At 39.6% G+C, this 21,619-nt stretch overlaps 2 protein-coding genes across 3 annotated transcripts; one reads left to right on the top strand and one right to left on the bottom strand.

Annotated features, from left to right (window-relative positions):
- Positions 1-517: 517 nt before the first annotated feature.
- On the top strand, positions 518-11,844 carry slc9a2 (solute carrier family 9 member 2). The gene is made up of 13 exons (XM_077580281.1): positions 518-1,026; positions 2,273-2,487; positions 2,564-2,812; positions 4,553-4,803; positions 4,877-5,094; positions 5,197-5,396; positions 6,461-6,550; positions 6,630-6,700; positions 7,991-8,158; positions 8,263-8,368; positions 9,031-9,147; positions 9,236-9,323; positions 11,301-11,844. The coding sequence occupies exons 1-13, from the start codon at positions 747-749 to the stop codon at positions 11,624-11,626; spliced, it is 2,379 nt and encodes a 792-aa protein (XP_077436407.1). The 5' UTR covers positions 518-746; the 3' UTR covers positions 11,627-11,844.
- A 382-nt stretch (positions 11,845-12,226) lies between these two features.
- slc67a2 (solute carrier family 67 member 2) lies at positions 12,227-21,619 on the bottom strand. 2 transcript variants are annotated; one of them, XM_077580282.1, is made up of 6 exons: positions 20,568-21,619; positions 18,741-18,828; positions 17,806-17,849; positions 16,365-16,494; positions 15,795-16,004; positions 12,227-14,476 (listed from the first exon to the last, which is right to left on the bottom strand). In XM_077580282.1, the coding sequence occupies exons 1-6, from the start codon at positions 20,652-20,654 to the stop codon at positions 13,668-13,670; spliced, it is 1,368 nt and encodes a 455-aa protein (XP_077436408.1). In that variant the 5' UTR covers positions 20,655-21,619; the 3' UTR covers positions 12,227-13,667. The 2 variants fall into 2 exon arrangements, with proteins under 2 accessions (XP_077436408.1, XP_077436409.1); XM_077580283.1 differs by having other exon boundaries at positions 16,365-16,489; positions 20,568-20,625.

Below are 21,619 nucleotides of genomic sequence, written 5' to 3'. Positions count from 1 at the left end.
TTATACAATGAACAAAATTAATTAAAAAAAGATATTAAACGTTTTTACGAGAACGACATGTTGACAGTAATTTTTTTTAAATACGTTTAGTGAAATTGTAATATAATATGATAATATGAATTAAATAATAATAATATTAAATAATGCACTATATAAATAAAGCTGCCTTGCCTAAAAATTTATTTGATACTCAAAAGTAACAAGCAAAATGTTGGCAATATGTAAAAATCAGTACGAGAACATGTATATAAAGAGTTTTATTTATTTTTTACAAAATATTTTTTATAATTCATTGTAAAGATCATGTACAGTATAAAATGCAAGAGTAAAAGGTAACAATAACGTAATTTAAAGTTTATTTAGTCATCCGTAAGACTGCAAGTGGTGACTTGAGACAAATGAATGTTTTTGTTTAAGAATACGGCGATTTGAAACTCATGCGTTCACCGAAACTCGACCATTGAGAGCCCATCAGATCACGTGACAACCAATCAGTAGTGAGTCGTGACCGCGCCCTGAATGTAGAGGAATTCGTGCACGCGCCGTAGGTAGACTTGACCACAGGTGCGTGTGTTTAACCAGTGCGCAACATTTGAAGCAACTTCTCTAAGACTTTAGGAAAAATATGTTGCCGTCACTTTTGGATGATCCAACGAGGAAGAAAAGATGATATCACGCTTGTAAAAAGCAATCTTTGCCTTAATTAGTTTCCTAGTGAGCGTTTCTCCCCGCGACGTAAACTCAAAATGGATCCTCGCCTCAGCAGACCTTGGGACGTCTTGCTTCTTATTTGCGCTGTTTTAAACGCCCTGCATGGCTCCGCGGGGGAAATCCCACCTCAACCCACTCTGGGTGGTGTTGCCGGTGGTGGTGTCACGCTGGTGCCCCCGGTCCAGCCGGACGGGCCCCAAGCCTACCCGGAGCTCGAAAAGGACAGCTTGCCCGTTTTCACCATGGACTACCCGAGAATACAAATCCCCTTTGAAATCACTCTGTGGGTGCTGCTAGCCTCTTTTGCCAAGATTGGTAAGTGGCACTTTAGTGCAGAAATTATTTTTAAAGTGCAATAATGTAAATTATTAGTTTTGAACTGTTGGCGCAACAGGGTGCCCACAAACATTCTTTGATGTCAGATAGATTTGAGATGTAACTCTATTGTAATTTTGTTGCCATTAGTAGCCTGTATGCATGATTTCAGACAGTTTCATCTGGTGTAATGATCTCAAATCATCTTTGTCCATAGGAATGAATGTAAATGCCAATAATCCGTTCCAGCCTCCCACCCAAAAACTTAATAAATTGCAGTATAACACAGTCATACAGACACCAAGAAGAATAGTACTTCTTAAACAAGCCTACTATTGTAAGTGACTCAGTAACATGCATAAAAGTTAGCCTAGCTTCAACTTTTTCTTCTACTACTTTTCTTTCTTTTTTGTTGCAGTCAGTGTTTTCCGTCATGTCACCGTATTAAGCTGACACTTAGCCTAGCTTCTATTTCTTCTTCTACTACTTTTCTTTCCTGTATTTTCCATCAGTGTTACCTTAATAAGCTAGCAGTTAGCCTAGCGTCTACTTTTTCCTTCTACTGCTTTTCTTTCTTTTTTGTTACAGTCAGTGTTTTCCGTCATGTCACCTTAATAAGCGGACACTTAGCCTAGCTTGTATTTCTTCTATTATTTTTAAAATATATGTTATATTTTCCATCAGTGTTACCTTGATAAGCTAACAGTTAGCCTAGCTCTCATTTCTTCTTCTACTACTTTTATTTCCTGTATTTTCCATCAGTGTTACCTTGATAAGCTAACAGTTAGCTTAGTTTCTATTTCTTCTTCTACTACTTTTTGTGCCTATATTTTCCACCATTGTTACCTTAATAAGATGACACTTAGCCTAGCTTCTATTTCTTCTATTATTTAAAAAAGAAGAAGTTATATTTTCTATCAGTGTTACCTTAATAAGCTAACAGTTAGGCTAGCTTCTATTTCGTCTTCTACTACTTTTAATTCTTCTTTGTTGTAGTTTCCGTTAGTTTGTATGCCTGTTGAATCTCACTATTTCTCATAGGTCAGTCTTTGTTCTACGACAGCCATCGCTGTGTGTGTTTTGTTGGTCATCTAAAATAACCACACAGTCTAAGAACAGTAAGCCCAAAAAAATTAAAAATAGTTGCCTGCATCCTGCTTTGACAAATGTGACATCAACTGACAAGCTAGATCATCTCCTTTAAATCCCAACTTCAACTTTTCTCATTTTTTTCCTCTTTTCTCAGGCTTCCACGTGTACAACAAGATCACCGTTTGGGTACCCGAGTCATGCCTGCTGATCAGCATCGGCCTCATCGTGGGCGCCATCATGCACTCTGTCAACGAGGAGCCCCCCGCCGTGCTGACCAGCAACGTCTTTTTCCTCTACATGCTGCCCCCCATCGTCCTGGACTCGGGCTACTTCATGCCCACCAGGCCTTTCTTCGAGAACATTGGCACGGTGCGCGTCTGGGCAAAACACCCCTGCGGGTCCCACGGGGACACCAAGGTTAATGTTTCTGTGCGGGGGTGCGCAGGTGCTGTGGTTTGCAGTGGTGGGCACCCTGTGGAACAGCATCGGTATCGGCATGTCGCTGTTCGCCATATGCCAGATCGAGGCGTTCGGCGTGCAGGACATCAACTTGCAGGAGAACCTGCTGTTCGCCGCCATCATCTCGGCCGTGGACCCCGTGGCCGTGCTGAGCGTCTTTGAGGACGTGTCGGTCAACGAGCAGCTCTACATCGTGGTGTTCGGAGAGTGCCTCTTCAACGACGCCGTCACCGTGGTGAGTTGCTGATGGTGTTTTCGGCCGCTTGTTGAGTGAATGCTTGTTTTGGGGACATGAGACAATGGGGGTTGTGTACAAAAATTAGCACCAATGTTTTTACCAGCCACAAAATGAACCCTGAGGGGAACTTTTGTTTGCTTTTACTCTAAGCCAACAATTCCCCAACTCCACCCTGCATTCAAGCTCCAGTTTGGCCCCTTTTTATTGTCAAAAGTGTGCATGAAAGCTCGACGTACTATTGTGTTTTTCTTTTCTGTTGCCTCAAAGCGAGCTCAAGTTTCACTCCATTTCTGTTATCATTTTGGTTTTCCCGTCTGTAACGGAATGTTTGGTGCGTCACGAGTTAAACGAGTTGACTGAGGGAAGTAACGTTGTGAGAAACATCATTAACAGACGTTCTGTTTTACTGTTGGAAGTTTATTTGCTTAGATGTCGCCAAACCAGTTTTTGAGGTCACTCTTACAAATGTTATGGGAGGAGTTGGCATGCAAATCATCCGAAACTGGACCGCTGGCACTTAAGTTACCCCCATCTCTCTTATCTTATTGTAGTCACGCATTTAACCTGCTTTGGTGTGGCGACTAGTCTTTAATGGCTACACGCTGTAGATGAAATGAAGACCGTTTAGTCAGGAGTAAAAAAAAAAAGCCACTAGAGCCACTTTATTAGGTACACTTGAACGCGCTGATGAGGCACAATATAAGCCTTTAAAAAAAAAGATAATAAGGCTCACTTTGAGTGATTGATTGATTTTTTTAATATTGTCGTTTTAATTTTGTAGAACTCAACTGTAAAAATCAGCTTTACTCATAGCATGTCTGTTGTTTGCAGAGGTGAAAACTAGGGGTGTGACAAAAAATAGATTCTAATAAGAATCGCGATTCTCATTTAGTACGATTCAGAATCAATTTTAAATGTCCCAAAACCAATTTCATTTGAATTATTTTATACTGTCTTCCCTTTTGTGTGCCTTTTATTGGGAGCGCTGTTCATGTTGTACCTGATTTGGCCACTTAGGGGCAGTGTGGTTCCACGCGGTCTGATACACTGTTAAGTTGTAGCCACATTAGAGAGTAGAAGGAAAAAGTCACAATCTAGTTATTCCAATAAAAGTTTTTGGGGGTCTTTTTGCAGCGTGGAGCCGTTCTTTTGAGTGATAAAAGTGCTGCGGGTATAGCACTAATTAGCATTAGTGAGTCAGACTGGAGTAGATCATTACAATTCCTTGAACATCTATAAATTGAAGCAAAAATCATTGTCAATCATTTTGAATCAAAAATCGCTCTTCATCAAAAATCGATTCTGAATCGAATCGCACAGCCAAAAATCGGAATCCAATCGTGAAACATTCAAAGATTCCAACCCCAAGTAAAAACATATACTATTAAATAGGCCAGTGATGTTTGTTCTTGGATGAATTTTTCTTCTTGAGACTTGGTCACATTTCTATTTTCAAACAATAATTTAGTTTCACATTCTTGTATGGATTTATTTAATTTGATTCAAACGTTTTACGAATATCAATAAAACAGGAAAAATACCCTTTTTGATATTTGTTGGATAATGTTTCCAAAATTGTAAAATACTTTTGTAGGGTTAGCTTGCTAAACCCGGTAGTCAGGGACGGACTGGGAACAAAATTTGGCCTGGCAAAATATTCATCACCGCCACATTCTTATTGTTGTCAAAATGAATATGGCATGTTACTCTTTGATTGACCTGCATCTGTTGTTGCAGGTGTTATACAACATGTTCAACTTTGTGGCGGAGATGCCAGTGGTGGAGCCGGTGGACGTGTTCCTGGGCGTGGCCCGCTTCTTCGTGGTGGGCTTGGGCGGCATGGGCTTCGGCGTACTGTTCGGCTTCGTGGCGGCCTTCACCACCCGGTTCACCTCCAAGGTGCGGGAGATCGAGCCGCTCTTCATCTTCATGTACAGCTACCTGGCCTACCTGGTGGCCGAGCTCTTCGCCATCTCGTCCATTATGGCGTGAGTAGATGTTGACGACCATCGTTGCACATTTGTGCGCTCGTCAACCGTTCGAATGACTTCCCATTGCCAGCATCGTCACGTGCGCCCTCACCATGAAGTACTACGTGGAGGAAAACGTCTCCCAGCGCTCGTGCACCACCATCCGCCACGTGGTCAAGATGCTGGGCTCCATCTCGGAAACGCTCATCTTCTTCTTCCTGGGCGTGGTCACCATAACGACGGAGCACGAGTGGAACTGGGGCTACATCCTCTTCACGCTGCTCTTCGCCTTTCTGTGGCGGGGTCTCGGTAAGGACGGGGTGGTGTGGTACAAAACAGCGGGCCACACCTTTTTTTTGCGCCGCAGGATTTTCAAGGTAGCTTATAGGATTGATTTCCCTCCCTTTTCAGGCGTCTTAGTGCTGACTCAAATCATCAACCCCTTCCGCACGATCCCTTTCAACCTAAAGGATCAGTTTGGTTTGGCCTACGGTGGCCTACGAGGGGCAATTTCATTCGCCTTGGCCTTCACTCTGCCGGGTAACATCGGCCGCAAGCAGCTCTTTGTCACCGCCACCATCGCCATCATCATCTTTACCGTCTTTCTACAGGTATGAAGAAACCTGTGTTTTAATACAGGATATTGATATATATATATTTTTTTAATTATTAAAAATTAAATCTAGTAAGTTACACATTGCCTAACTTGCATATACTGTAACCCAATATTGAGCATTTCTAAACATAACGCTTGGTTTTAGTTATCAGTAGAGTTGTATTCACTGAATCTTCGCTATAGTGTGGTGTGCCTAATATTTTGTCCCTCTGTCACAAATTATGTTGATCTAATCTAAACCTGATGCATTGCAGTTCTACATCACTGCAGTACTGTAAGAAACACTTAAATGAACATTGGCGCTTAATGGAAACATATATTAAGGTGAAAAAAAAATGTTTTTTTTTTGTATACCAAGAGTTGTCTCAAAAAAGGACAATCATGCATACGAAGGCTCTGTTGTGCTGTTACTTTCCAGTCCTGTAGGTGGCAGTACTGCTCCTTGCAAAGGGTACAACTGTTGCTGCTACTACTAGCTGCTATCACTTGTTATAATTTAATAAAAAAAATAAAAAATAAAAAAGGAATAAGAAGAAAATAAAATCTAATTTTTAGATTAAAAAAATCTTTTTATTATTATATTTTAATGTACAATCATGTTATTGTTAATTTACAAAATATATTTTCACACTGTCATTCAAAAGTGAGCCATGTCCTTGCGACAGTTCTTGTATTGGAATTTAGGTGTACTTAATGTTGTGGCTGATGAAATGTACGCCATGTTTGGGGTTCACTTACACTACACTCTAAAAAAAGAATTATAGAAACTTCTCGAGTTTAAACAGAATTGTTGACCAACTTAATAAAATTGCTTCAAGTGGTAAGATGCTTTTTAGAACTCATAGTTAATTAAAGTTAACATATTCACTTTGGATTAACTTAATTCAACCGTGTTACCACTTGAAGCAAATTTATGAAATTGGTCAACAATTCTCTTTTTAGAGCGTAAGTGGTGTGAAACAATTCAGTCAATTTATGTTATACGATGTCTTATGATGACGCCGATGTCACATATGAGCGGATGAAAGCATGTTTTGTTTTCTCTCTTGGTTTTTGCAGGGCATCAGCATCCGGCCTTTGATCGAATACATTAACGTGCGCAGAACCAACCGCAATCTGGACACCATCAATGCTGAAATTCACTGCAGGGTAGGACGCGCATTATGTATGCCTGTTATTTTTTTGTGTCTGTGTTTGCATATTAACGAATCTCCCTCTGTGGTGTCAGCTGATGGACCACACCATCGCTGGCATCGAGGACCTGTGTGGACAGTGGAGTCACTTCTACTGGAAGGACAAGTGAGACTCATTTGAAATACTTGAGTGAAACTTCTGCTTACGTTTTACTTCTCTTTTTTTGTTTTTTTGTTTCACTGATGCCTGCCATTGTCTGCTGTGGCACAGTGTGGGAAGTTTGGATGTGGTGTCGGGTTCGGTTTTCCACAGGCCAGACTGGTTTTTATCTGCCTAAAGCTCTTAAAGGTTCCTCATTGTCAGTTGACTCATTGACTGTATGGATGTTTTTATGTTGGACAAAATGAAGCTCTTCTCATCTGGAAAAATGTTTCCTCAAACACAAATCTTTAAGTGTGTTCAATCAAACTTTATTTGTAAAGCGCCTTTCATGCATTAAAATGCAACTCAAGCTGCTGAACAATTAAACCATCCATAGTACGTTATAAAGAAAAGCCACCCCTTCTCTGCTCTGACACTCAGTGGTACTTTAACTTTTACATCCCCACGATCTTAATGTATTAAAAAAACACACAGGCAAAAAGCCGTAATATTCAAGACAATAAAATTTCATTCAAACCGGCAACAAAAATACAACCTAAATTATTTCGACAAAAATGTAAATAAAATGTTGAATTAAACAAAACGTATTAGCAGATGTTTAAGAACATTCTTTTTAAACCAATATAGTATAATTGATAATACAATTCAGTTGTTTTGAAATTTTAAATAAAATACAATGCGATTTCTCATTGATTCTTGTAAAAAAAAAAGGGGGAGAAAAAAAGTACGTGACAATATGTTAGAATCAGTCAAAGGCTTAAAATGCTCATTTTATTAGCCATTACTTTTTCCCCTTCTGAATGCTGTTTATTAAAATGTCAAAATTCAAACACAAAAAGATATGCGCTAGTAAGTGATTGGTGTTTGTCAAAAAATTCTCAATGGATCAGTGGTAAAATATAATTATATAATTAACAAATATCAAATCATGATAGTGAATATTTGTCCATATTAATTTCAATTGAAAATGCCATTGTAAGTGTACACACGTATACAGTACATAAATATTACACTTACTACTTATTACTTAAGGCCTACTTACTTATACATCTAAAGAGTTTAAATACAGTTCAGAAAACTGTACATTTCAATGAAATTAGTTTGACTGGTTGATACTTAATTTAAAAAAAACTAACAAACAAGGGCTTTGATTGCAGGACTGTAACTGGCAAGACATTAAAAAAAAAACAATGTAAATTTGATCAATTGCTGCATGGAAATTCATAATGGCTGACTATCATTAATCACGTGGAAACTTGCACATCTTTCTTTCTTTCATGCTTTCAACATCAGGTTCATGAAGTTCAACACTCGCATCCTGCGCCGGATCCTGATCCGGGACAACCGCGCCGAGTCGAGCATCGTGGCGCTGTACAAGAAGCTGGAGCTGCAGAACGCCATGGAGATCCTCGACTCCGTGTCAGGAGACATCAGTGCCGCCCCGTCCATCGTCTCTCTGCAGTATGACGCCATCTTGTTTTTTTTTTTTTAATGTTTTTTTTTTTTTAATGTTTTTTTTTTTTTTTTTAAACCTTTTTAAACCACTTTATCTGAAAATGTTTCAGTGAGGAGAAGAAAGGTCCCGCTAAGCCTAAGAAAAAGTACCTGGCTGCTGACTTGCGGAGCATGCATGACATTCTGGCCAAGAACATGTACAAGATCAGACAAAGGGTGAGCTCTTCACTTTGTTAACTCATGAAAAGGGAAGTCAAGTTTAAAAAAAAATAGAAAAAATTTTGATTAATATTGCATTATGTGGAATATGAATTAAGCAGCAAAATCCATGCATTTTACCCATCTCAGGGGCCATTTTGCCACTTGTTGCTAACTGAAAATGCAAATCACCAGTTCCGAAGGGCTCGGCTTGTGAACGTCACATAACCAAACCAGGAAAACGAGTGATCAACACGTTCTCAAGCTGAGCCGTGATTGGTCGTTACCTGTGGTCTTACGCACTGATGTCATTTTCAGTCGACAGCAGGTGGAAAAATGGCCGCCCCCTGAAATGGATAAAAACGGGTGGAATTTGCTGATCAACTCATATTCCACAAATGTAATATTAATCAGAATGCCGTGTTTAGACTAGTGGGGGAATATTACAATTCAGTCCCTCTTTCTGTATTAACTACAAAATGCATACAGTGAAGGAAGAAGAAGAGCGCCATCTGGCGGAGCTCTTTAATATGACACGTGTTCCTTATCAGATGACAATACAAATTGGTTTAATAACTTTATCATCCTAGCTCCGAAGTGTTTCAGTGTGTTTGTTTGTTGACAGTGTTGTAAATGCTTCAAATGGTGCTATGCAGCTCATTGTTGTTGTCTCCCATCAGACGACGTCGTACACCAGCAAGCACGCGCTGCCCAATGACAGCCGCACCAAAGAGATTCTCATCCGACGTCACTCCAGCATCCGACGCAGTCTCCGTCCGGGCAGCTTCCAGACGGCGGTAAACTTTGACACGCTCGCATGATGTCGTCGTGAACTCCCTGTAAATAATCAGTGCGTCTTTTTTTTGTAATTAATATTTTTTTAAGGTGGTGCCCAAATCTCACAAGTATTTCTCACTTCCTGCTGGGAAGAATCTGGACTCTAATTTCCCACCTGGGAGGCATATCGACACTGGTAAATGAGACAACACAATCTAGCTCTTACTATGCCATGTGTTAACTAAATGTACTAGCTTTACTAGCTACTCATTTTTCTTATGTGTAAAGCTGTTTAGTTTAATTCAAATTGAGATTTAGATTACTTTTATAGATCTCTGATCGTGCAATTCCCGCAGTCACAAGTTCACAGCTTGGCAGGTCGCCTTTCAGCACCCCAAGTCTACAGTTTTTAATTCAAGCCAGCACTTTTCAAGTTTAATGCAGGGAAGTTGGCTATTTGCCATCATCTAATAAAAACAAAACAAGCAAACAAAACATTACACCACATTAAAATCCAAAGGGGCACTCTTAAAAATGAATGTAATTCGTTAAATATACAGTATTATAAATCACGACATAAATCATGTTTTCATGATGTACTGAAAAAGAAAGAAAAATATAGTCTACATTATCACAGAAAATATTTTATTTATGGAGGGGGGGGGGGGGTTGCTGTGGGCCGTTGGGGTGCCTGGCAGGCCTGCCGGGTCCCGTCCTGCTGCGTTGGGTTGTGGGGTTGGGCGTCGGGTTGTGGGGGGGGGGGGGGGGGGGGGTGTTAGAGCTCCTGGCTCCTGGGTTTGCTCTCCGGCCGGTGGCCCCTGCAAGGGGTTGTACCCTGGCACTGCCGTGGTCTGGGGGGCCCTGAGGTGTTGCGCTTGCTCCGTCCTGGCCGGGGGGCGACGGTTCCCCTCTTTGGTGGAGGTTTTCATGCATGCCAGATCCACCACACCAGCATCTATTGAAATTCAAACACAATCTGTTTCTTCCTCTGTTCGTTGAATCGGTGGAAGCTGATGTCTGTGGATCTCACTCTGCTTCGTCTGTCCTTCCTTCCTTTCATCAGTCTCTCCTTTGGTCTCTTGAGGTCTCCCTAATTTGTTGGAATTTAGATGTTGGTGAAAGACTCGGTGGGTAGTAGGTAATGTCTGGTCGGTGCTGGATTTCACTTTCTTTCCTTTTCTTTGATCCTTCCTCGGGTCTCCTGACAACCTCACGACTCTAGCTGGATTCTGAAGTATTCGGTTTAGGTGAACGGTATGGGATTTTTAATAGGTTTTAGGTGAACTAATGAGTACACGCTCACACGCACGCACACACACATACAAAAAAAAAAAAAAAGAGAGACCAATGATGATGACATGTCAAATTGGTAAAATTACTTAATGAACTGAGTGAGCTCTGAGAGAAAAAAAGAAAAACTAAATATTTAATTTTTTCATTCAGCAATTTTTTTTAACTCATAGGGGATATTGTTTTTATACAATATTTTATTAATTCCCACAAAAAAGTCCTCTTAAAAAATCTTTGTCATGTATCATCTGTCCAGCCATCCAGAAATACTTTACACTACATTATTTTGCTTTGTTTTGTTTTGTTTTGTTTTTTGAAAGCCAAAAGTCACATTATACTTTATCAATAATGAAGGTGAATTATGCAAATAATAAATTTGCATTTATCAAACTCAGCATAAGAATTCTTTATTTAGGGTAAAAAAACAACAACTTGATTGTTGAAGTCTGACCAGTATTCTTATACGTTATTACAATTTTGAATTAAAAATGACATTCCTACATAATTTACCTATGCAGTGTGATGCAGGTACAACAGAGTAAAGCACACTTATTTATACTTTATTTTTATCATTCAGTGCACACAAACCATGCTAAACATGTTCATCTCACTGTAAATAAAGTGTGTGGAGTACATATTGCAACTACAGCGCCATCTGCTGGGTCAGTTTGCATCACTTTGTCCTGCTGCAAATGGACAAGAAAAAGCAAAAGATTAAATGCAAATGTATTGAACGTAACAATTCGAACAACTCTATTTTAGCATTAAGCAATGATTCTAACCCTAACCCTAACCCAATGATTCTTTGCATACTGTTAATAAGAGCCTACGTGCCACTTAGTAAATCACTGCACTTCACGTGTTTTATTTTTTTCTCTTCCAGACGATCACGAAACCATGTCGGAGTTGTCTTTCCCCACCAGACGCTCTCGCTTCGCCCCGCCGTCACGCTCCTCGTCCAAAGCGGCGCTTCCTCTACGTCGGTTGGACACGCTGGAGGAAGTTCCCTCCGTGGACATCCTGGACGAAAGGCGGCCCCGGAGAGGTCGAACCGCAACGCATTCTTCCTCCGTTGAGGCTCGCCGCCACGCAGACCCATCAGAAAAAGAAAACAACGACAATGTGGCCCCTGCCTGGGCTGCAGAACCTCAAGATGACACCACGCGGAACCCTCTACTCAGGAGGCCTCAGTGGAAACCCCAAAAGTGAAGACGTGTGACATAATGGCCATTTTGTTGCTTTTTAAAGACAATTACACGACTATGCTAACCTAAACTGAGAGGACAATGAACATTTGACTCATGCGGTCCATCTTTAAAACTTTAGGAATTTTACCTGACTCTAGGATTTCTGTAATGTATTTAACTTTTTTAAAGTGACTATTTCTTGTTTTTTTTAATCCATAAACCAGTAAATATTGTTTTTAATTTGTTGCTTTGTGTGGATTTTTTTTCTTTTCTTTTTTCGGTCAACACAAGATGCTACTAGTGCGTGTCACCGACCAACAAGGAGGATTTAAATGAATGATCTATTTTAAAATCAATCACATCTCGAATGTAACAATGTGACAGCTTTGGATAAAAAAGTTGTCCTCACCTTGACCCAAGTTTGGGTGCTCACTCTCGGCACTTTTAATAGTAAAGCAAATCATAACCAATAACTTATAATCTATAATTGACATTCTGCCTTGTTAAAGGCATGACGATAAACTAATAATTCAACATAATTCAAATTAAAACATCTAAAATACTAGTAAGTACAAACAGTATGTGTGTAGATCACAAAAAAAAGGCAGTATCAATACTATAGTATTATCTATTAGTATTTTTTTATGAATATTTTTTATTCACAAATAGAAATAGGTGAATAGGTAAATGTTAAATTAAATTACATGTTTCATTTTTCTTTCAATTCATGTTTTATAAATATAGATGCAATGATAATACTGTACTTTATACCTGCTTAAAAATAGTTTCTAACCTATAATTGTGTTATCTAAAGTCGAGTTTAAAAATGTACTTTACAATGATGTATGTGTTCTATGCGGCAACACTAGTTGTACACACGGTATTATGAATTAAACCGAAAAATCTACTTGTTTTTATCTATCTGGGGCGGCCATTTTGCCACTTGCTGTCGTCTGAAAATGACAACTTACCCTGCCTCCACGTGCTATGGGAAAGATGGACATTACCACTCGCAAACTCCTAATTTTGACTGAGTTCTGTTCATGTGATATTGTTGTAGCAAAATTGTGTATGCTACGTAATTGTGTGGATTCTAAAACAACCTTCTGTAATAGCGAACGTTAACGCCCTTATAAGTGTTAATATTTCGTTCCATTCACAAATCCTACACTTGAATAGTTCTCTCAATTTGGAAACTCCGGCATCAAAATAAATTCCCAGTTGTCCAGTGGAAAATACAACATGAGGTGCAATTTTCTACTCGACATGTGGTATTTACCATAATTTTGATACCACATGAAGGCAGTGCATAAATGGCTCAGGTAATGGTCAATCACGGCTCACACGTTTTCTGGGTTTAGTCAAGTGACATTCGCAAGCTTGGGTATTGGGCCACTGGCATATAATTGAACCTTGTGCAATTGTGCCAACATGACCAGTGCATTAAAAAAAAAAATCTCATTTATTCATTGTGACTCCTTTTAGTGTGCTATGAGTTTACCATTACAGCGCTGTACATTATAGGCTTTCCACCGATTTGATGAGTTAATATTTAGCATTTTTATGCAAATTTTGTGATTAGTCGTAATATTTTAATGCTTTGAAAGTACATACTGTACATTGTTTTCTCGTTTGTTAACAAATTCTGATTGTGTAAAAAAGCCTACAAGTACAGTATGTAATTAAACTGCCCCCTGGTGGCTAAGGTGCATACAATGCCCATTGAATTATTCTGGTGGATTCTATTTTGTATGTTTTGTTCTTACTATGAAAAAAAAAAAGAGATCTGATGGTTTTGGCACCACTATATAGTGATTAGTGAGGAGTAGTGACCAAGTGAATGATTCCAAACACAGCCTCATATTCAGTGGTCATTTTGTGTGATACAGCAGCCATCTTGCACAATTAGTGATGCTTAGAGTACAGCTGAAAAAGCACCAAAGTCAAGTCATAAAAATAGTTTTAAATGTATAAAACCTTAACCCACTCTTGAAATTTGTACAGTCTGAGAAAAAAAAAGTGAACAAAAACAGTTCAGTGCTTTGGAGAATAGTTCCGTGTTTTTACTCTATTTTAGTTGCCATCTTTGTTGTCCCTGTCTTGTTCCATTTGGGGATCCTAACAAGCAGCACGCCCACTGCCACGAGAGCCAGCAGCACCCCCAGAGTGGGGGGTCCGCATGGGCTGAACTCCTGGGTGACGCCTGACAGCAGCGGGGCCAGCACACGGCCCACGGCCGTCACCGACTGTCCGGCGCCGATCAGAGTCCCGCTGGCCCGTGCCCCGCCTCTCCGCAGCTCCAGGTCGGTGATGCTGGTGCGTCCGACCGTGATGGAGATGGCGAAGAAGGTGGAGGTGAGCAGCACCTGCCACACGCCCTGCGCGGCGGCGTACAACGAGATGAGCAGGCACGTCAGGAGAGTGGAGTGCAGCAGCAGGGTGGCCATGTTGTTGCTGTACAGCTGAGTGACGGGTCCCACCAGGAAGCCGGCCAGCGCCCCCAGAGTGCTGCCGTAGCTGATGAGGTAGCCCGTCGTCTTGGGCTTGAGAGCGAAGCGTTCCTCCATGGCCAGCGAGAAGTTGCTGTAGTACAGCATGATGGCCACCGCCATCAGCAGGCGCACCAGGAACAAGTCCCACATGTCGGACGAGGCCACCATGCGGATCCTGGAGCCCACCGAGGACAGCTGTCTCCAGACGGGCTCCGGCGGGAACGGCCGTGGATGTTTCTTCAGAACTTCCGGGTCCAGGTCGGTTTTTGCTAGGCCGTGGCTGCTCTTCGAGGAACAACCATTGCTGACTGACTTGCTGGAGTTATTGGTGCCGTTGCAGTGGAGGAGAATGTCTCCCCATGGAAGCAGCCATACCAGCCCTGCAGTCAGAGACACACACAATGTGAGATTAAATAGCTCGAAAATCCCAGGCGGAAATTTGGGATGGGTCCGCTGACTCATACACGTCAAACAGCCGCTTTTGGGAAGACCTAAATTAAACCTTTGCTCTCAAGGTAAAGGGAAGTCTTTCAATGGTTTCATTTCAATAAGGACATAAATGTCTAATAAAATAAAACTCAACTTCGGGTTTTTGTTATAAAAATGTGAAAACATTTTGGAATGGGGCCAAGTTGAAATATGCAATTTGGGACTTTTATTTTGAAAATCCGAAAAATATTGTTATAGTAATGAAACAGAAAAAAAAATAAGTAGTTGTGATTTAAATGTGGTAATGAGGTAATTCAGAAAAAAAAAAACTTTTATGAATGAACTGATGTCTAAATAAACTGCAATTTTGGACTTTCATCTTGAAAATATGAAAACAAAATGGAATGGGAATGAACCGGAAAATTCTAAGTTGTTATAATTTAAATTTGGTAAAATGTCAGTTAGAGGGAAAAACAAAATTGTATTGAATTTTAGGCTTTTATTTAAAAAAAAAAAATCCTGAATGGGAATGAGCAGAACTTTTCTCGAAATTTTTTATTTTTGACTTTAATTTTGAAAATATGAAAACAAATGGAATGAAAATTAGCTGGAAACTTTTAATGAGCTGGAAAAATTGAAGTTGTTATAATCTAAATGTGGTAATGTGGCAGTTAGGGGGGGGACATAATGATAATTGATACCTGTAAATGAGCTGAACAGACTGAAGTTGGAATGACTCAGACCAAATTCCACCAAATACTAATCGCCCAATCCATAATTAATAAAATAAGTTCTTTTTTTGATCCCTTAACGCTTACAACAATAACAATAATGGCAGGCAGAACATCTGACTGTTTTACAATTCAGTTTAGTGGTTAATGTTAAAATACAGAGGAAAATGGGCAAGAATAGAATGGGGTTTTTTGTGTGCAATTTTTTTTGGGAAGGGGGGAGTAATTTAAATGTAATTTCCTTTGTCTTATGTTGCAATTTTTAATTTGGTGCTTTTATTTTGAAAATGTGGAACATTTTTGGAATAATGAACAAAAAATTTGAGCTTTTTTTTTTTTAATCTTAGTTTTGGAGTTTTATTTTTACATAAATTTGAACTAGGAATGAGATGAACAGTTTATGGCTGGAATGGTTTGAATCGATCAAAAAAAAAAACATGGACATCTTATTTTTGAAAAATTGTAGCATCTAAATTCCAAGGGGGAAAAAAAATAATGTTGCTCTGTATGCGCTATAAATGTCCATACGTTCACCCACCGGCATTGACGAAGAAGATGGCGGCACAGGCGAAGGCGGAGGTATAGAAGCCGCCCTCGTGCTCCGTCAGGTAGCCGCCCACCACGGGACCCAGAATGAAGCCCACGCTGGAGGCGGCGTTGAAGTGTCCCATCACCAGGGGGCGCTCTGCTTCGGACACCAGGTCGGACAGAAGCGCTCTGCAGATGGACAGGGAGTGCTTGAACAGTCCTGAGACGGAAGACGGGAGACAGTCGACAGGCCCGCAACATTATCAAACACACGCTGACACAGTCGGGATCTTTTCGCTGCTTAGCTCCCTGCCTACTCCAACTGACACAAAAGAAAACATTTTCCATTCATTTAATTATTCATCCAAAATAACATTTTGTAATAATAATAATAATATTAATAACAATAATAGCAAAAACAATCACAATGGTCAGCTTTTTTCCCCTCAAGAGCTAGAAAAGAAATTCACTTTGGTAAACACAGCAGATGGTTGGGGACTGGTAATGAGACGTTATCGTCAAATGAAACACAAGGTTCCAATGTTAATGTGTCACTGATTTCCGCAAGCTTGTCCCTTACCGACGGGGACCCGCGAGAGCACGAACAAAGCGATGCTGGTAGACATCCCCAGCAGGCCGTAGCCAAAAGCGCTCAGCAGCAAGCAGGTCAGCAGAGACTGACGACGGCCCACCACGTCACTCCAGCTGCCCTGAAAGACGCCACCAAACACACGCACGCACACACAACATGTGAAACGCACGGACACTTCATTAGGTACAGCTGCACAATCTACTAGATAGTAGAATTCCATTCTTTAACTTTAATTCAATTCTTTAACCCCCCCCCAAAAAAAAAACTCATCTTGACAATAATACTGTATGTTATATGTGACTTCATTAGTCTAAACATGACATTCTGATTAATATTACATTTGTGGAATATAAATTAATCACAGTTGCTCAGGGCTCAGGTAACAACCAATCACAGTTCGACAGCAAGTGGCAAAATGGCCCCCCCTGAGATGGATAAAAACGGCTGGATTTTGCTTCATAACTCGTATTGCACAAATGTTGACTTTTTTTTTTTTTGCACAAAGGTTGACTTTTTTAAATGACTATTTATGTCACGTGTGAAAGTGGAGAAAAGAAAGAATTATTATTGTAGCAGTGTGGGATGTGTTTTTCATCAATATTGTGATTGTGATTATTTATTTATATATGAAAATACAGCCTTTCTAATTTGAATATGTTATCCTACTACATTGCATTGCTGATTTCAATTCAATGAATTGTTCAGCACTATGCGGATGACATTCCCATCGACCAATTGGGGCAAGGACACAATTACAGGGGCAATATTTATAAAGGCAGCTTTTTCATAATCCCTCTTTTATTGGATCTCATTGACAGGTGTTCCTAATGTAGTGTCTAGTAAGTGCATAAGGTGGAATTGAGACAAAAATAGTGGACACCCTTCATTTCTTATTAAGGCTACAGAACAGACAATTGCATTCCATTTTCACCCCATCTCTAACACACACACATTCACGCACACGCACACAGACAGACAAATAATGCGATTAGGACACAGTGAGTTTGGCGTGTTCCGCATGCAGGCTCTTGTAGACGTATCAAGATTCCGCTGCAGGGAGCAACAGACGCCTCCTTATCTGCCTAATTGGTCGCATGACCCGCCACAATCACGCCCAAGTCGGGAGCTGAGCAGAGGCCTGAGAATCTCGCATCAGATGGAATACTTCACTCGCTGGCTTTTGTCCGGTTTAAGGAGCATTTTTTTCCCTCAAGCTGAGGAAACGTCGATGTTGCGTATGAAAATGTGCCATTATATGCATTATTTCTGTTAGTGTGCTTGTGAGTGTGTTGTGCGCACACTCATTTTTGACCACTGTGTATTGTTGTCGTGACATACCAAAGACAACAGCGTACGCAACTATTTTCAACACACACTCTCGGCCGTGCACTCAAATTTAGAAGGGAAACAAATAAAAGTTGAGCCTCACCACGATTGTGCTTGAGAACAACTGTAGGACGCCATATGTGGATCCTGCAAACAAAATATAATGATAAAATTCACGGGAAAAAAGTCAAATACAAAGAAAAATAAAAGTTAGGCTTACAAGTATTTGAACAATGGCACACGAGATTGATATAACAATAGGGGTAAAAAAACAACAACAAAACAAAACAAGGTTGTAAAATAAAAAATATGTTAAAAAAATTCAATATTAAAATACTAAATTAAATATATGAAAATATGAAATACCAAATAAAATAATAAAAAGATGGCACTGCAACATAAATTAAAAATGTAAGTACAAAATTAAAGTATAGTTAAAAATATACAGAGAATATATAAAGTCTACACACCCCTGTTTAAACGCCAGATTTTTAGTGATATAAAAATTTTAGACCAAGCTAATTCATTTCAAAACATTTTCCCCATTAATGTGAACTACAACATATGTAATTTAAAAAAAAATTATAATAATTTTGAGAGGGGATGTAAAACTAAGCAACCGAGATAAAAAGTTGCACTAGTGTGCACACCCTCTTATAAATAGGGATGTATCGTATCTGTGATCAGAATTAACCAATCACATTCAAACTCATCTTAAATGCGAGATAGCACGCACCTGCCGCCATCTAAAGAGCCTCTAATCAACCCCAAATACATTTCAGATGTTCTAGTGGACTTTTTCTAGACAGCTTTTGCTTTCTAGTAGAAGCAGGAAAGTTTATTGGAACTGTTCATAATTCCTGCCACCTTGACTACGACCCGAGTCACATGTCACAAAAATGTGTTGACTTTTTACATCCACTGTTCATCTGTAGCAAACTCCCAAAAATAAAAATAAATACAATGATGACCGTTGTCATGTATAGTACAGTGTCTAGTACAATGAGTGGATTACAGCAAGTAATGGCGACTTCTTACCAACAATACCAGCAACAATAGGACTCGCTCCGAGCGCTTTGACGTGATGGCTCAACAGCGGGATGATCATGCTCACCCCGAACAAGTCCTACAAAAAAGGAAAAAAACAAAAAACACTTTAGCTCAGTAAGCATCTCAAAAATTGGCTTTTATTTTATTTGTGGAATTTTTTGTAATGCAATCACAGAAGGGATCAGTAATGGCAACGAGGAAATGTGATGTCACGTGTTTTATTCTTAAAGTGAAGAGACTCGAGTTTTATTCCAGCATCTTTCCACTTCCCCAAAACATCCAGACCTATATGGATTTTTTTAGGTCGATGCTGATTCCGGTAATTGGCACTATAAAATTTCATTAGGATTATTATTAAAAACATATATATATAATTATTAAAATGACTTCTTTTTTAAAAAAAATTATCCTTAATGCTTACAACAAAAAAGATTACAGACACAACATACTTTACCATTTAGTATTTGTTTAACTTAGAGACAATCTGCTAAAACGGGACGATATTTTGTGGGGGACCCATGAATGTCATTGTCGTTGTTTTATGTTTCATTGTGTTTATGTGTAATTAATAAATAAATAGTTCGAGCCCTCGTCTAAAGTTCAAGATGTTAAGAGGCGTACACACCATAAACTCATTCACTGCCATTGACGACCATAGACGTAGTAAAAAATTGAATGTGAACTATTTCTATTAGTTTAACATTTTTTCATTTCATTTAATTTTTTATGAAAACCTAGATTTTTTATAACAGATAAAAAATTACCATGCGATTAATTATGATTAAACGCCTTTTATTTTTAATATATATTTTTAATTAGGCCCATCAGGCGATTAATTTTTTTAAATTGTAATTAATCACATGACTTCACTTGTTAACTAACGATTAATCACACATTTTTATATCTGTTCTAAATTTGCAATAATTTTTTCCCCAGGTTTTCATACTCTTGTTAGAAAAAGTGAGAAAAAAATGTTAAACTAATAGAAATAGTTCAAATGAATTTTGGACGTCTATAGCCGTCAATGGCAGTGAATGAGTTAAAGAGCAATGTTTTTGTTTTATTTGAGTTTTATTACACAGAAGTAAAAAAAAATTTCCGCACTTATGACATTTTAAGAATATTAAAATGTGATTTCCATGTTCTATTTCCATTTTGAGAAGACGTGTTTCTAAATATGATCAAAAATAAACGATAACGCTCTGGGAAAGGAAGCTCAGTCTTGTTTTTATTCGTCCTACATTGTTGAGATCAGAGCAGATGCTTAACAGTCACTGTTGCCAAACTCTTGATTGAAGCCTCATGGCAAGTCATTACGTCTAACTTTATTTGGTGACCCATCTTATTCTCGCCACCTTTAATTAGATGAACGCAGAGTTAGCAGGGTTGGCACGTAAGAAGTTAGTCGTCATCCTAAAGAATGGGTAATCACATTTTGCCGTCACGTTTGTGTAACACGAGGGGAGTGGAGCCACATGCTGCAACACATTTTAGTGACAGGGACGCTTTTGAACAGGAGACCCTCATAGTGCACTCTTTGTGTTGCCACGGCAACCTGTAATGTGCAGCATCACCTGGCCGCTTCAGGTTCAGGCAAATACTGTATAAGCATATAAATACAATTCAGATGAGCATTACAATAATATAATTTTTTTTTAAAAAAGGACATTTACATATTATGATTGTTTTTGCTTTACTGTTTTACCCTATACTGTATACGCTAGTTTTATCTGATATTTTACACACAGAGGTAAAGTGTGCCTACAAAGACCACAAAACATTCAAGTGTATTTTAGTTGGTGTCACTTAACTCACCATGAAGCCAACAACATAGATACAGTGAAGAATCTTTGTCCGTCCTCGTGGTTTCTTATACGAAGTGCTACATTTATGGTTGTTCATCCTCCCTCTGTGACCGCACGCCTGCCGGCAACGCGGAAGCGCACATCCGACTTGGGACCCAAGTTTCACGTCAAAGGTTCGGCGGTTGTCTCTCAAAGGGGTTGACAAAAAAAACTATCCGGTTTGTATAGTCTTTAAAAACAAATTCAGCGTGAACAAAGGCAGTGTTTACTCCGTGGAAAATTGCAGTCTTTCACTAGGGTGACGGGCATGTCGTTGTTCCTTTTTCGTAGAGAAAACACCCGAGTAGACCGGTCCGACTACCCCCGGTTACATGAATGGTTGGGATTGCCTAGTGACGTCACGACTAAAAGCGGAAGTGTTTCTCTTGGTATACAACAAAAACAAAAAATAATCAATTACAGAAATTAATTTTTTTTTTTTAATCAAAAGCATTTGTGTCCCTAAGTGACTGTTACAAAACATGAACGTTATACAAATATTGAACATGTAAAAAGATAAATTGCTTTGAATGATAAAATAAAATGTACTTTTATCAAGGGTGTATTCAGACCTGCACTGTTTGGTCCGCTTTAAACGGACCAGTTTGCGTTTCCCACGCTGATCCGGACCTTTTGTGCAGGTCTGAATACACACAAACGAATCCTGGTGCGGACCCAACAAGCGGACCGAGACTCACTCTTTGAGGTGGTCTCGGTCCGCTTCCAAACGCACTCGGTGCGGTTCGCTTCGCAGTCGGGGATATTGCCCAGTAGTGAATATTGTGCTAGATTCATTCATAATCATCCGGATTCTGTTTATCCACGGTGTTGTCAGCATGTTGTTGTGGGCACGCGGAGCGCAACTGCTCCTCCCGTTACTGCACGCAATAGACGACGCGTTCCAAAATTAGAAACAGCGTCGCGGAACCTCCGTTGAATGAGCTGCCAGTGACGCTCGCTAATATCTTGCATCTAATAACGCCACAAATATGCAGGGCATATGCAGCACGTCGGAATATCATG

The sequence above is a fragment of the Vanacampus margaritifer genome, chromosome 11, assembly GCF_051991255.1.
Source record: "Vanacampus margaritifer isolate UIUO_Vmar chromosome 11, RoL_Vmar_1.0, whole genome shotgun sequence".
In the NCBI taxonomy this organism is placed as follows: Eukaryota; Metazoa; Chordata; class Actinopteri; order Syngnathiformes; family Syngnathidae; genus Vanacampus; species Vanacampus margaritifer.
This window is presented reverse-complemented; position numbering and strand designations above follow the sequence as displayed.

Excerpts from the sequence above, each read along its gene's own strand:
- slc9a2 (XM_077580281.1), top strand. The coding sequence starts at position 747 with ATGGATCCTCGCCTCAGCAGACCTTGGGACGTCTTGCTTCTTATTTGC. Across the intron at positions 8,159-8,262 it reads CCGTCCATCGTCTCTCTGCA|TGAGGAGAAGAAAGGTCCCG; the intron begins GTATGACGCCAT and ends AAAATGTTTCAG. Across the intron at positions 9,324-11,300 it reads TGGGAGGCATATCGACACTG|ACGATCACGAAACCATGTCG; the intron begins GTAAATGAGACA and ends TTTCTCTTCCAG.
- slc67a2 (XM_077580282.1), bottom strand. The coding sequence starts at position 20,654 with ATGAACAACCATAAATGTAGCACTTCGTATAAGAAACCACGAGGACGG. Across the intron at positions 17,850-18,740 it reads TATTGTTGCTGGTATTGTTG|GATCCACATATGGCGTCCTA; the intron begins GTAAGAAGTCGC and ends TTTTGTTTGCAG. Across the intron at positions 16,005-16,364 it reads GCTCTCGCGGGTCCCCGTCG|GACTGTTCAAGCACTCCCTG; the intron begins GTAAGGGACAAG and ends CTTCCGTCTCAG.